The sequence below is a fragment of the Vanacampus margaritifer genome, chromosome 2 (assembly GCF_051991255.1).
Source record: "Vanacampus margaritifer isolate UIUO_Vmar chromosome 2, RoL_Vmar_1.0, whole genome shotgun sequence".
NCBI classification, from domain to species: domain Eukaryota; kingdom Metazoa; phylum Chordata; class Actinopteri; order Syngnathiformes; family Syngnathidae; genus Vanacampus; species Vanacampus margaritifer.
The window spans coordinates 36757692-36773603 of record NC_135433.1 but is presented as its reverse complement, the minus strand read 5'-3'; the positions used below and the strand labels follow the sequence as shown (position 1 = coordinate 36773603).

The 15912-nt window shown below is 38.5% G+C and overlaps 1 protein-coding gene across 2 annotated transcripts in view; it reads right to left on the bottom strand.

Moving 5' to 3' along the window:
* Positions 1-14993, bottom strand: part of colec12 (collectin sub-family member 12) — a 29081-nt gene extending 14088 nt beyond the window's left edge. The window contains exons 1-3 of one of the 2 annotated variants that reach the window (XM_077555649.1): positions 14886-14993; positions 13429-13568; positions 11213-11263 (exon numbers count right to left, since the gene is read on the bottom strand). In XM_077555649.1, coding sequence (XP_077411775.1) covers positions 11213-11263; positions 13429-13435 — 58 coding nt within the window. In that variant the 5' untranslated portion in view covers positions 13436-13568; positions 14886-14993. Of the gene's footprint in view, positions 1-11212; positions 11264-13428; positions 13740-14885 lie in introns of those variants that run through there. The other variant, XM_077555648.1, reaches the window with a different exon arrangement.
* Positions 14994-15912: the final 919 nt, after the last annotated feature.

Here is a 15912-nt window from a genome sequence, read left to right as displayed (position 1 = left end):
TGAAGACAAAATAAAAATCACCACAATATATATTCTATACAATGTAGGCATTGATTGAAGGCCATATGCTGTTTTCGAATTGTCACTGAAAGCAACCACACCTCACAGTTTGATAGATGGATGGATGGATGGATGGATAGTCATCCAATGAGGATGACGATGTGTGACATCAACTGCAAAATGAACTTTTATCTCAGTCACAAATTTAGCCGTGTATATGTTGTGTATGATATTTAAATAATGAAATGGTGGGAGGAAGATTTTTTTGGAAGGTGTAACTCACATTATGTTTGTAGGCTAGCGGGCTAGTTAGCTAGAAGCTACAGCGCGTAGCATGCCGCTGGACTCTTAGCTCAAACTTTTGCTTCGAGAAAATTCCGGTGTATACCGGTCGCCATTTCCTCCTCCCGTCCGTGAAGCTTTTTCAAACTACCCGCGTGTGGAGGACACGACTAGTCAGTTCGTTCGTTCCCACCTCCCCGACATGTAGCAACGGTCCTACTTGCGCCGGCGTGCACGCGCTCTCTCTCGCTCTGTTGCTCTGTCCCTCTCGCTCTGTCTTTTGCTCTGTCTCTCTCTCTCTCTCGCTCTGTCTTTTGCTCTGTTTCTCTCTCGGCCTCTTTCGCACTCTCTCTCATCGTAGAAATTGTAATCCCTCAAAGTAATCCCCATTTTTAATAAATTTACCTGTAATCTGATTACACATTCTTTCCTGTAACTGTAATGGAATACAGTAAAAAAAAAAAAATGTAATCTGATTACGTAACGGCAGTACATGTATTCCGTTACTCCCCAAGGCTGGTTATTAGCCATGTGAGTCATCAACCCACCCACAATGACAACAATTCAATTGTATGATAAATTTAGTATCACACATCTGTCTAGTTTGTGAGGCTTAAATTTAGTAGCAATCATACCAAATATGCTCAGGACAAGTCACAGTCAGTCTTTGACAGACCCTGGGAAAATGGCTCGAATGACCATAAAAGGAAATGAAAATGGAAGACTTTCTATTTTTGTCTTTTGGATTCTCAAACCTTTTTTTTTTTTTTTTTTAGGTGCACTTATGCTAGCCATACTCACTAAATGTCATGTTGCCTTCTGAAATATGCTTTAGCGGCAAAATATATATATTTTTAAAATCCATCAAATGTAATTTTTTTTTGAAAATGTCCTTAAAATGGAGGCTTCAAACAAGAAGATTTCCTGTTTCTTTTGGGATTGGGTTCTAGTTTAGACCAGCAAATAAGTGAAACTGCCTTTGGGGACAGAATTTCCACAAAATTCCAGGGAATGTTACCTAATGTGAATTTCTGTCAAAATTTACCTAAACTGGATGCGTCACACCAAAAAGGAAGATTTACGTGTGCCTTTTTTTTTTAATATCATGAATGGGTTCCCAAGAGATTTTTGTAGATCTACTCATGATACCCATGCCTACCAAATTTCATGTTGCCATGGGAAACTGGTTCAGGGAGTGCATTATGGTGAGTTATCAAGTTTCACTGCAATGCTTCGCCCGCACGCAGTGTCAACAATTTTAATTCTAAAACCTCTAGCAATTTGTCTTTTAAGGACCACTGTAAAGGATCACATTGACATGAAAATGACAGCTTCAAAGTGTATTTTTTAGACATGGATTTTTGAGACTTTTTTTGTGGCTTTACTTTTTCTTTTTCTTTTTTATTTCTAACCTTGCCCTGCAAGATGATATATATATATATATATATATATAAAATAAACACATTTAAAAACCTTACTGCTGAACACTCCACAGTTGCTGTGTGGAAATTTCCATGGCAACATAAAGGAAGCTTGTACAGAGCAGCACAGTGGTTTTGTGTGAAGCCCCTTTCTGTTCCAAGTCCGTGTTGTATAGACTACCAGAGCACGGCAATTCCTCCAGCCACACCTTTTTTATTGGACATTAGTGGTCATATTACATGTTTCATTGGGGACCAGCAAGGTGAGAAGGAATGAGGAAGCACATCGTACAGACTTTTGTTTATACAAGAGCCCCCTTGCAATTGGAAAAAGTTTCATACTGTAAGTACACTCGTATCCACTGGAATGGATTCATTGCTTTTCTCTTTATTTCAATGGGGGAACATGATTAGAGATACGAGTGTTTTGAGTTATGAGCATGGTCAAGGAATGAGTTAAACTCATATCTCAAGGCAACACTATTTCTAGTTCATAGCAGCGAGAGCTCATAATGCTGTTCAAGCGTTAGCGAAGAGTCACTTTGCATTAGCTGCAGCTCGGAGGAATGTTAGCGAGTAAACATTGGAATTGAAATTAGTGTGACGTCGCTATGCTTGAAACGCAGCGCTAACTTAGCATTCTTGCATTCAAGAAGGAAAATCAAATCGTCTGCCTTGCACATCTGGAGCTTGTTTACACTACAGCCAAGTCCACATTCAATACATGCACACACAGTTCATCAAAGGGAAGGGACTACCGTATTTACATCGCTAGAGGTTTGTACCAAATATCATTTCTGAATAGCATGTTTCGAAACAAGACACCATACCCCAATTAGTCATAACAAATAAACGGCGTCCTTAAATGTGTTTTCCCCAAAACAAAAAATGGAGTGCGGAGTGATTACAAGCACAATTTATTGGAATGCTAATCACCATTAACATAAGATCGTGTTGAACTTGTTTACAACATGCAGTAAGACTTCAGACTACAATTCCTCTGACAGAGTGTTTATGTGTCGTCATTATGTGCTGCTGTTTTGGTTGCTAACAACATTCAAACGGGCCCTGTGTTTAACTTTTTCATGTGTGTATGCTAACATCTATGAATGGAGATCAATAGTTATTTTTGTCTGTCTATTTGAGGGGGAGGCGTTTACAATATTTGAAGTGGATGACACATTCTAAGAGGCTTGACTAAAAACACACCCACACGACACAAGCTGCCATGTCAAAGCCAAAAGGTAAGCAGAGCTGCATTGAGTTTTTTGGGGATGCGCAGAATAGAGTTAGCTTCTGATAAGTAGCAAATACTTGAGTGCTTGGTGAAGTTTTTGACCATAGGACCGGGGTAGGGGGTATTTGTGTGTGGTTATCTGGGATAGGCTCCGAAGAATAAGCGGTTCAGGAAATGAAATGAAAAAAAATGCGTTGAGTGAGGGTGGTGGTATGCATGGTGAACATGGAGTGGGGTTTTCGAGCTAAACATGGACCAGTGAATTTATCTGCGTGAATGACAATAAGAGGATCAAAAATAAGAATTATCTAAGATAAGAATGGCACATATATACACACGGGAGCTGTTTAAAAACGTGGTCTCCATGTTGTCCGACTGCTCCATTGAAGTTTTTTTAACTGCCGTAGCAATTTCAAGTCAATGTGGTTGTGATCTAAAGCCAGCATGGATGCCTCACGGTCCGACTCGCATGTAAATTGAAGACCCCCCCGCTGTGCCGTGTCCACATGGGGCTCATTTAAAACAGAATGACCTCATTCCTTCACGGCAGTAGCAGCAAGCAAGCAAGCAGGTTTGTGGCTTCCGTGTTTGCAGGTCAAATGAGGCAAGGAAAATATGAGGAACGGCTCTCAAACACAATAAACACGCTTACTCTAGTCTCCATTTTTACAACCCCGTGTGGTGCGTTTGTCTTGCCTTGTGATTCTTCTCGTGGCTTTTCACAAAGCCAATCAGTGGTAGTTCGTGGCAGGCGTCCGCAGAGCTAACAAGTGCGAAAGCTGCACGGATGGATGCAATTATCTTTCCGTCGGGTCCAAAAAGACGTCGTACAACTTTCCAAAGGAGTCTACGGATTGCGCAACCTTGCTTGAAGTTGTTTTTTTTTTCCACATGATGTGCGATGACGAGTTAACGGGAAGCCAAACGATAACTGGAGGACAACCAAGTGAAAGTTTTTGCTACGACGAGCAGCAGGAGCGGATTGTCAAGTGCTTGTTAAAAAAAAACTTTCAAACTTTCTGTTGGTTGAAAATGTACTGATTATTTTACCCGGCGTAAACATGGAGAAGAAATTGAACACAATGTTTTTCCTCAAATAATGACTTTTCCATTGCTAACAACAAGGCACGTGAACACTTTCCCAGATAAATGAAAGTGTGGCGTATTTCCCACCGTATGTTGTAAAGGAGTAATCTGCCATTGCGTAAATACCTTATTTCCTCAAATACTACTCATCGCTCCATCTTACCGCACGTTGTAAATTACTTCACTTTTAAATGCCTTACCTGTAATAATTGCCTGGTACCCCTGCTTGCTTAAAGAGTATATAAAACTGTGACTATCGAAGCTAACTGTTAGCATGCCCATTGCGTTTTGCATGTTAGCATTAAGCTAGCAGGCCATTCTTAAGGCAGTGGTTGTTTTAAATACAAAACGTGGCATATTTTCCCAGGCAGGTTTGAAATATTTGCTCACAACCAACCCTCCAAATTGTGGTGTGCAGTTTTTTTTTCATGTGGTCACCTGTTCCGGGTGGTCCATCATGTAAGGATGCTAAATTAGCATCGGCCTGCGTGTTGGCCCTGTGGTCGGCCGCTCTGATGCTGAAGTTGAGGGGAAAGGTGCTGACCACTACAATGATGGCCTCCAAGCAGATACACTCTGACTCAGGAAAAACAATGACTGGACACAATCCACTCCCCTAGACACGATTGGCATTATAAAAATATATAATATGTTGATGAAATGTAGCCATAAAGACTTTTTCTGTTGCTGTTGTTGGACGTGCTTCACAAACCGAAGATAAATGACAATGTTGAAATGTTTTGCTCACTTCTTTCTTCAAGCTGTCATCCCAAAAACACTTAAGAGATGACTCAGTGGAAAACTTTTGTTGTGTTAGTAAGTACAAGTGCAAAAGTCATAAACAGGATATATCCGGGAGAGGTGAGCTGGTTCCACTCCAACATAATCACAGCCAGAGATACTAACTACTCAAAGTGCCGGATTTGACACGATCGCAGCCGGAGTTGCTGCAATTGAAGACTCTGCCAATCCTTCCCACGATTCCAGCACACCACTCAATACAAGAGAACGGAGAGTGAGTGTGGTGGTATGCGTGGTGAGCAGTGAACCATGAGCGACTTTTGCATAAATCATTTTCTCAGCGGCGCAACAAAAAAAAAAGACGGTGTCACTTTTGCAGACTCATCCTGGCTAGTCCAACATAATCACATAATCAGCCAGAGTAAAACCCTTTTCATACTGCACTTAGCAGGGCGCAGTGCACCGTCTTCAAACCCATTTACTGTGTATGTGTTGGCAACAGGTCATTCGCATATCTGTGCCACTATTTTACATTGAGCAAGTGCAGTGTGAAAAGGGCTTAACAGTAACAACTCCTGCAACAGTTTCTGCAGCCACTCCAACCCAATCTACATCCAAATCAACAGCCGGAGCGACAAACAGTGTCACCAATCCTGCCCAGAGGTGGAAAACCAGGTCTAGAAAGTAAGAACCTTGTCCCAGCTTGTCTTTAGCCACAGATGCTTCTACTCAACCGGCGGGTATACAAATTCTCCTCAGCTGTCGATTGGCTAAGCTCAAACTGTGGCAGGGTTTTTACTTTCGGGACCTCGATTTGATACCTCTGATCCTGTTCACCACTCAAGACAAGTTTGAAAGTCTGCCACCATTGCAGCTGACGATTAGGAGTTTGTGGTTAATGTTTTCTCTGAAACACAAAGAAGATTGTGTTGCACTACCTGCGGCAATTGTTAGACGTGGTTTCAGCAGGCGTAAAATTTAGCCTACTTTAAGCCACCAAATTTCCTCGGTACCCCGGAATGCGTAGCATGGAGCAGATAGGTCAACCAAATTCCCAAACAAGCGCATCGAGTCTTACGTCGGCACAAAAATCAGGATTTGCCAATTAGACTCAGTCTCAAACGGAGCTGAGCTGTCTACGAATATCGCACACTTTATGTTGTGATGCTGTCCATACGTAACCACTCCTGCCCCACACTCTTGTTGCTGCTCAATACCAGCGCAAAAGTCATAATCATGAGATTTCCCAAGAGGTGAGCCGGCCCTGGTCACACATAATCACATATTCATCCAGAGTCCTGCCACCTCTAGAAGCCATCCATCTTTCCATTTTGCATGCCGCTACGTTTCAGAAGACGGTGGTTGATGTTGGCATCTGGAAGCAGATGACTTTTTGGTGTGTTCTCACTCCAAATGCATCTCACGCCCGAGACGCTAAATTGAGTTAGACACCTCCAATCCTTGTGTTTTTCTTGCGCTTGAGCCCAGAAACCAGTTTGAAAAAAAAAAAAAGATTAAAAAGACATTACTGTACGAAAAATGACACGTTACCAGATGTCAGTTTGACTACTACTCTTTTACCACTACAGCTCGCTTTGAGTCCTTTCTTTCTTTATGAACCAAAATGCAATTCATCAACCCATGTAACTCTACGATCTTCTCTTATTGGTTGTAATTTGCTCAAAATGGGCATGGGCGATGCTAAATTGGCAAGATTTTTTTGTTTTTCTTCATCTAATGCAGTCTAAGCGCGCAGTGTGAAACTTTAGTGATCATTTCCCGGGCTGACACTGGAGTGGTCCTCTCTCCAAAGTGACCTGCTATTGACTTCATCCCCTCATCTCTGACCCACTTTAAATGATCCTCAGGGACACCTCTCAGTGGCTCCTGCTGGTCTCCTCGTCTGCCTTTTGAGTTACTCAAATCCCCGGATTGACCTGTCAACCGTCACTTCTTTGGTTATCTGAAACCAGGCTATTCTTTCCTTTATTGAAACCACCGGGGACTCATCTTTCATTATGACAACAAAATAAATCAGTGTGACTAGAGTTACCGTTTTTTCAAGAGGCCAGCATCATTTGGTTAATTTTTTGCTTTGACTTGTGAGCACAAACTTGAGATATGAGCACTATTTGGTGGCAGTGAACTCAATTAATTTCACAATAAACAGCACTTATGAACTAATATGAACAATTCCTTAAAAACAATGCTTTAAATGCTTTATGGTAAGCTTACTGTCAAAATAAAACGGTGGTAAGATTATTATGTAGAACAAGCACATAATTTAGCCTTTAGTCCACTATCTTAAATGTTTTTTTTTTCCTTATTAACTCATTCACTCCCAACCATTTTCACAGAAGCAACATCCATCGCTCCTGGCTGTTTTACTGGATTTCGACTGATTTTTTAAGGCCCACAGAATATTGTGTTCTATTGCTATAAAAACATGGAACCTACCAAAAGAAAGATTTGAGTCTCTTCTTTCATCAGGAAAAAAGTATATTTATATCTGTTTCCATTTTGCAGCAATTAGCATTAGAATATAGTTAAATTTCATCATTATTCACAAATCTGTTGAAAACAGTGGGGAAAAGAGCTTTTTTTTTCCAACATGGCCTTGGTTGATTTCTTATACTCTGCTGCCACCTGCTGGCCGTTTTTGTAACAACTACCATTACTTTAAGCATTCTCTTCAGTTCAGAGGTTGCATCAAACCTGTATGCTATAGCATTAAAAAATATGTTTTTGGGAGTGAAGGACAAAGTACTAAAAATGTATTTATAAGTTTTGGGGTTTGAATGAGTTAAAGAAGATTGGAGGCTGGAATGGATTCATGGCATTTATATTCATTTCAATGCGAAAAGATGATTTGAGATACACATGATTTGAGTTACGAGCGTGGACATGGAATGAATTCAACTCCTATCTCAAGGCATCATTGTAGAAACTCAACATGTGCATGAAAGAGATGTGAAATCACGAAAGTGGGGGGTCGTAAGTAACAGGCTGAAAGCATTCTTTTCTGCTAATAAAGTCGCCATAAATTAGAACCACTCACAGTGGTGCGCCCAAAAATAAGTGGGCAAGGAATGTGACTCCTCAGCTGGAAAGCTGACAAAAGCAACCCCAGACAACCCCCCTTCCCCTCTCACGCACATACGGAAATAAATAACTTTAAAGAAATATAAACAGAAAATCATCCTCCCACTGAAGGTTAAGTTACATTTTCCACCCCTGTGGCACATTGCTGACACAGCGAAACCCAGGCACAGACCCTCGAGAACCAGCAACACCCACTCGCACCCCCATCCCCTCCGCTCAGTGTATATAGGTTTGCACTGAATCTAATACAGGAAGTGTCTCAGCAAGTTCTCAGGTTTTGGACACTTTCACTGCAATAACGAACCTCTTTTGAAAACTCACAATGTTCTCTCGCACACACACACCGAAGAAAAGCAACAGGAATTCTGCACACAAGGAAAACATGGGCGAGAATTCTTGGCAAGGCACAAAAGACTCGTTAACGTGGAATTCATATTTGTCTTTCAGCATAAAAAAAAAGAAAAAGAAATATTTTTATTTAAAAAAAAATCATATTTTAAAGCTGTTCTTTGGGTTGCAGCACATTACTTTTTGCACAATATCCTACTAAATTCTCACGCAAACGGAGTGTGACCATCTAAATCCACGTGGTAATAGCTCAAGTTGGACCGGATATGGGATCCATTCAGGCAGAATGGCCAAATTCCCAAAAATACGCTAAAAATCTACACAGGCAACCCTTGGCATGCTGTTAAACAACAAGACTTCCAATAATCCAGCAGACTAAATGAGGACCAGACGTAGCTATAAATAGTCGAGAGGATTATTACTAAACGAGACGCAGGTGACATAAGGCCAGAACAGAAACAAGGCAGCAACTGTACACTTTCAAAACAGCAACAAAGCAAACAGTACAGTTGACATTTAAATGTCTATAAAAAACTTTTGTATTAAAATTAAATAAATACAGCATATGTTTACAAATCTGAGCTAACACCGTACCTGTGCTTATTTTATTTTATTTGATTTTTTAATCAAATGTGTTTCTGTGTAGTCTGTTACTTGAAAATATCGGATAATCACCCAGCCCATCTTATCAGGTAATAAGCGGAGCAACTACATGTGGGGGCGCTTATGCAAAAATTAACCGCAGTTTATCACAATCTAGAAAAAACTCAAAACAGCTTGCTTTTAGACACATATTTTTGGGTTGGAATTCATTTCCAGTTCCTGACATATCTTCTCCTGCTCATTATTGTGTGCATGCGTTGGCCACCTGGGGGCAGTAAAAAATAATAAAAAATCATCCATCCTGTTCATAATGTTATTATGAATCCTATTGCCGTTTTTGGCGTTCTTGCCTGGATCCACTAGCCAATCATATTGTAGTGGGGCGTGTCCTGCCTTGACTGGGGTTCATTGTAAAACTTTATTGAGATGCCTCAACTCCTCTCTCATCTTCATCAGTATGAAACTAATATTAGCTGTTCTAGGCAGAGGATAAATAATATATGACTAGGGGGTACTGTGATATAGTCGGTCTACAAGTTGTTGCTGTGCCGTTTGTGTTCAGTCAGTTACTCAATGGGTTAAAGCACCACAAAATAGAGGCTAATTACTTTAGCACTAAGCTAATGAACTGGTTGTTTGAAATACACAAGGTGTAGCTGTTCTGTAATCAGTTTACCAGTAAACGTCAACTGGGAGGTCCATTAAACAGCTTGAATCTTCTATATTTGAAAAATTGTTGACTACTTGCCAAGTGGCCACCATACAGCACTCACATCTCAAGTCTACGCTCACAAGTCAAAGCAAAAAAACAACAACAACAAAAACAGTTGAATGTCAGCTCGCATGTCAAGGCAGAATAAAGAATTAAAAAGAAATGTGTCCATGATGTTCCCCCCTTCAAGAAGAAAAGAAATACAAGTTGTTTGAAACATCTTGTAATTCTTGTTGGTGGTGGTTTGGAAGCGATGCAGTCCAAATGTCAGCAGTGCTGAGTGCGGTTTTGTACTGATGCATTTTGTTATGCTTGGGTTTTCCACTAAGGGAAAACCATTGAAAAGGAAAAGGGTCCAAATGGAAGAGCTGCTGGTGCTGCACCTGCGTGTGTTTAACTTTTTTGTTTCTGCTGCGACACAACCGGAAAACTTAGATGATAAACGTTTTCCTTCACCATACTTACAGACAATGCTTTAATTATTACATACTTTCTCTACTAGTTTGAAGAAAAGGGAAGTGACTTTTTTATTCAGAGTGTAGTTTTATTTATCAATTAAAAACATTTTTTTTTCCTATTTGGTGCTAAAATGCCACCATACTCAAACGCATATGGTACCATTGCAAGCTAATGTTTAGTAACTAGCCCATGTTTTGGACACAACATTCATTTCATTCAATTGTGTAACTGAAAATAAAAATAAAAGAGAATAAAAACACAAGGTAGGTAGTAACAAAGAGTATGAGGACCACACTGGAAAGTTTGGCAATGCAATTGGACTTTGTCAGATAAAAATTGATATACATTATATTTCAGAAAAAAAGTTATTAATATTAAAGACCAAATATATATTGTGTATTTGGAACATTACAGAGAAGAGTGCTGCCAAAAAAGTAGAAAAAAAATCTGAAAGTATACATATAGCAACATATAGACTACAGTCATATATTATTTATCTTATTAGTGCCGTACTGATGAGGTGAGAGCAGTTGAGACATTTGAATGAACATTTTATTTGTCTTATACTGCCCCCAGGTGGCCAAGACAGGCACGGTAGAAAGAGGAGCACAATGGCCATTGAATTGATGTAGTGTAACAAAAACATTTTAATCCTGTTTAATTAAGTCTTCACTGTACTTTTTATTTTTAAATTAAATAAAACGGTGTAGTATATTTTTTCCTCATCAAAATACACATTCGATTTTTTTTTTTTTCAGGGAAGTCTGATATGGATTAATGGCATCTATTTTAATGGATAAGATGATTTGAGATTTCAAATTATGAATATGGTCACAAAACAAACTTAAATTTGTTTTCACTGAAGCCCCAAATTAATACTCCTTCATAATTCTCTCCTACATGAAATGCAAAGAAGCGATTCAAGAGGCACTACCCGTTGCATTGCATTCTGGGACTATTCGCACTTCCTGCCTTAGACTAAATAGGTTGCTATTGGCTTCAAGTGGTTTATTTCTCCCTAAAGTGCTCTCAGGCGCTGACCAGGTTGCAACGTCAGGAGCGCACAGGATGCTATGTGTTGTCATAAGAACGAAGAAATATCACAAAAATACAACCGCCGCGGCCAAAAACAAGATCTCGGTCCAGCCAAGCGAAATGTTGTCTTTGAAGCGTGGTGAATCGAGGGGACAACACGACTTTGGGACGTCGTGCAATACTCACCGAACCTTTTGTAGCCAAAGGACTGCACCTCCTCCTCTTCCCCAAAGTCGTCTGAAGGGGGAAAAGACGAGAAATAAATGAGATGTTTAGAGAAAGGCCCACAGTTCCACAGCTGTGCTGCGTTCAGTAACTTCTCTGAGACGCTTTTCTGGCACTCGGTTTTAGTTTCTGTTTTCAGGCCCCAAGGGAAAGCGTTTTAAAGTTGCTCGCCCGTATTGGTGCCAAACAGATCTTCAGCGTCGGCGTTTGCAATATTAGCACACAATTATTTCACAACTTTGCTTCTGGTAATATCACACAGGTCAACATTTACTGCAGATGGTTTGGATTTTGGTAAATGGAGAATAGTGAAGTCATACGTCATGTCGTGCATCGTTTTCCATGGAGTTGGAAATAAGAAATAAGTCATATTAAACATTTTGGGAAAAGAAGAAAACCACAATTTCTACAACTAAGAATACTTTACAATTATACGCAAATGTTCTTGTATCTCAGACCATAAGGGGCATGACAGCGTGAGACATCAGGAAACCTGGCTGACAACATTATGTTACTGTAAGCCATTAGAAACATGTTCCATGTGAATGATCAAGACAAAATGAATTGCTCTGATTATTTCTTCCCCTAAGCTTGTTGCTAGGCAGAATTTGTGGGGATCGGACATAACTACCCCATTTGTCTTATTTTTAAAAAGGAAAAAAAAAGAGAAAAAAAAAAAGTTAGAATTTTTTCCATACACTTAATTTGCGTAGAGCTTGTGGGGCGCAATCAAATCTGCCCCGTGTTAAAAAAATAATAATCTGGATAATTTTTTGACCAATAAGATATTGATCTAAGTATTTTCCATATGGATAATCAAGAAACAAATTCATTTCTCAGATAATTAATTACTCTGATATGTCTTTATTCTTGCCTCTTGTTGCCAGGTAGAATTCATGAGGCTCAAATGAATCCAAACTGACTAATGTGTCTCAATTAATAAAACTAAGAAACTAGCTTGTAGTATTTATTTGCCCTCTTGTTGATAGGCAATAGGCATAATTTGCGGGGTTCTAACCAAACTATTTAAATTTGTCTTACTTTTTAAAATAAAAAAAAAATTGCTAGATTGTTAATTTGGAATGTGTTGCTAGTCAGAACCTGTCGGCCTTAATCCTAACTGCGCCACTGTGCCTTATTTTAGTAAAAGGATAAAATGCGTGAACATTTTTGTCGCCACAGACCAGTGAAATTATGACAGTACAGTAGTTTATTTATAAACATTGCATTGGATGACTACTCTGTAATAAATACAATTGAACCCTGTTCTGTAAAAAAATAAAATCGAGTAAAAAACCCTGATTTGTTCTTTTTTTTCCCAGCCGCTTGTTGCTAGGCAGAATTTGTGGGGCTTAATCATAAATGCCCCACGGACCAAGAAAATTACTTAAAAAAAAACGTGGCATCCGGTTGTCATATGCCGAAGCAAGGACATGTGTTTTATTTTAAAATGAACACTTTCCTGGCTGCTAGTTGCTAAGCAGAATTCATGGGGCTCAATCATAGCTGCCCATAAACCAATAAAATTTGAACTACATGTAGACATTATGATATGTTTTTATTGCTATAAATTAATTTTGCAATTTAATGGCTACTCTATCTTAATTTTTTAAAATTGTTCTGATTATTTTATTTATAACCTGCTTTTTTTCATTTTCTTGCCCAGTGGGGAATAAAATTAGTCCAAATTAGCATTACATATAGATATTATGAAAAAAGTTTACTTAATTTTGCAATTTAATGACCACACTGCATTATTTTTTTTAAATTAAAGAACTAAATTTATATCTATTTCTTGTTTTTACTAACCACTTGTTGCTAGGCTTAATTATAGGACAAATTATAACCAACCCTCCACCGACCAACATAAAAATGACAATAACCCAACTTTGCACCAAGAGACTTATATTGCACTAATGAAACCAATTTTATTGTTATATTTAGTGACACTAAATGAATGATATAATAGAAGAGCTGACATCACGCATGTCTCACTTTGTCTTTTGTGTTACACACCCACACGCACACACACACAGAGCTCTAAGTGAAAGCAGATGCGAGACGCAAGTTGTTGCCCACACATTCCACAGGTCGCACAGTGCGAACCAACAAAAGTGGCACATCCAATGCACCTCACTAGTCTATAAACGGTACGTACATCCAATCTATGATCTTACCTTTCATTATGCTTTTTTGTCGTCTTGCCCATCCACTCACTGCATTGCTCCCTGAAAATCCACTTTTGTTTTTTGGCGTGCAGGAATTACTCCATCACATGCACAGTTCCATCCGTCACGATCAACTTGATGCTGCGAAACTACAGGAAGAGTGCGAGTCAACGGCTGTTTTTTTCAAACACAAGAAAAAGAAGTCAAAAGTTGTTTTAGTCAAGGTGAGAGGGAAGGAAGGCAAAGAAAGAAAAGAGGAGAGTGAGAGCGCTGCGTTAAGAGAGGAAGTGCTGGAAAAGCCTGCGAGGCTGTTTGGAGAAAGAAACCACGTGTTCCCACATCTGGCTGCGCCGTCTTGCATGAGCACCCACCCCCCTACTGAGTGTGTGTGTGATTGTATGTGCCGAGTGTCGAAAAACAAAGAAAAGTGAAATGAAAGAATTCATAATAAATGCTATGTCACTTTTACAAACTGGTTTGGTGATGCAAAAAAATAAAATGAAATCTGAAAGTATAAAATACATACGAAATATGAGGATGATGGATGCATGGCTAATAAAATAAACAAAGTGGAGGCTGGAATGAATTAATGGCATTTCAATTGATTTCAATGGGGAAGGATGATTTGAGACAAGTGATTTGAGTTATGAGCATGGTCACAGAACAAATTAAACTTGTGAACTTGTATTCAATTCATTTGCAAAGAGCATCCCATTTAGTGACTTTTAGACACATTTAACATATCATTAACTCATTCACTGCCAATGATGCCTATAGACATCAAAAATTCATTCAAAAATATTTCTATTAGTTTCACATTTTTATGTATGAAAACCTAAAAAAAATGTATTGTACATTTATACCAGATATCAAATTTGTGATTAATTTTGAGTTAACTAGTGAAGTCATGCGATTAATTACAATTTTAAAAAAATTAATCGCCTGATGCCCCTAATTTAAAAAAGAAAAAAAATATTGAAAAATTAGGGGCGTCAGACAATTAAATTTTTGAAATGCAATTAATCGCATGATTCAATAGTTAACTCACGATTAATCACAAATTTGATATCTGGTATAAATGTACAATACATTTTTTTCTAGGTTTTCCTACTCTTGTTAACAAAAGTGGGAAAAAATGTCTATAGCCGTCAATGGCAGTGAATGAGTTAATAGCTACATGCAATCAAAAAGTTGTCCCGACATGGAGCCTTGGGGGACACCAAACAAACAAAGCCAATTAACCAGTTCCCAGTGATCCCGACTTCCATATTGTTCCAGTTAAACGAATAGACCCCTGGAAATGGTCCAAAAACTCCCCAGTATCCAAACCCAAGTGACCAACCACCTCTTGGTTTCCTCAGCACAGATTTGTGGTAGGTTATCAGTGTGACAAGAAACTATTCCGTGCGCACGTTGTGAATTTTCCACGCATGTTCTCCAGCAATAACGTGAGTACAAGCACAAACCTCCTGCCATCACGGTGATCGGAACCAGGTGCCGTAGGCCCATTGTGGTTCTGATTACCATGCTGGGACCACTTGGTTTTGCGGGTCACGGCATGCAAAAGGGCCACATTCTTGAGCCTGTAGGGAAGAACCCCCACTACCACATTCCAGATGCTAAAGAGCAGAGGACAGAAAGAGTAGATTGTTTACATTGGCCTGAGGAATCAACAAGAAGTGCGCATCACATGACACTGACAAAAGTATTGGGACACATCTATCATTCTGCAGCCCGAGTTCAGGTTCAAGTTTCATTTGACCTCTCCTTCAGTTGTGAACCACTTCATACCCGCCCACCCCCCCAAAAAAAATTATAGAAATGCACATATGCCATAAGAGGAAAGAAAAATAGTGTAGTATACCAAATGAACAAGCATATTTTTAGTATTAAATAGCCTAATAAATTAATTGCAAAATATTAAAAAAAAATAGAATGAACACATAAAATGCAATATAAAATGCAATAATATAAAAATAAAATACAAATAATAAAATAAAATATGAAAATAAAAAGACAGTGTCATAAATATAAAAATTAAATACATATTTCAAATAATATTAAACAATAATAATGAAATGTATTACTACAAAAATGTTCAAAAAGTACAATACAAAGCACAATAACAAAATAAAAGACATACAAAAGATAGAAGAAAATAATACAAAATATATGAGTAAAAATAATAATAAAATTTATGTAAAGCACAACAGAGAAATTAAAAATAAAACTCGAAAATATTATAATATAAAAAATAATATCAATGTAAAATATACTACACAAAAGAAATATAAATAATAAAAACAAAAGGATTATATAAGGACTATATGAAACACAAAACTAAATATATAGAAATGAACACATCGTACATTTGAAACAACCATAAACACTCTTAAAAACAGTTGGGTTAAAAGTAAGCCAAATTTGGGTCCAAATTGATCAATCCACTACTTGGGTCAAATTTCTTTGTTGTTTTCCACAAAGCAAATAATT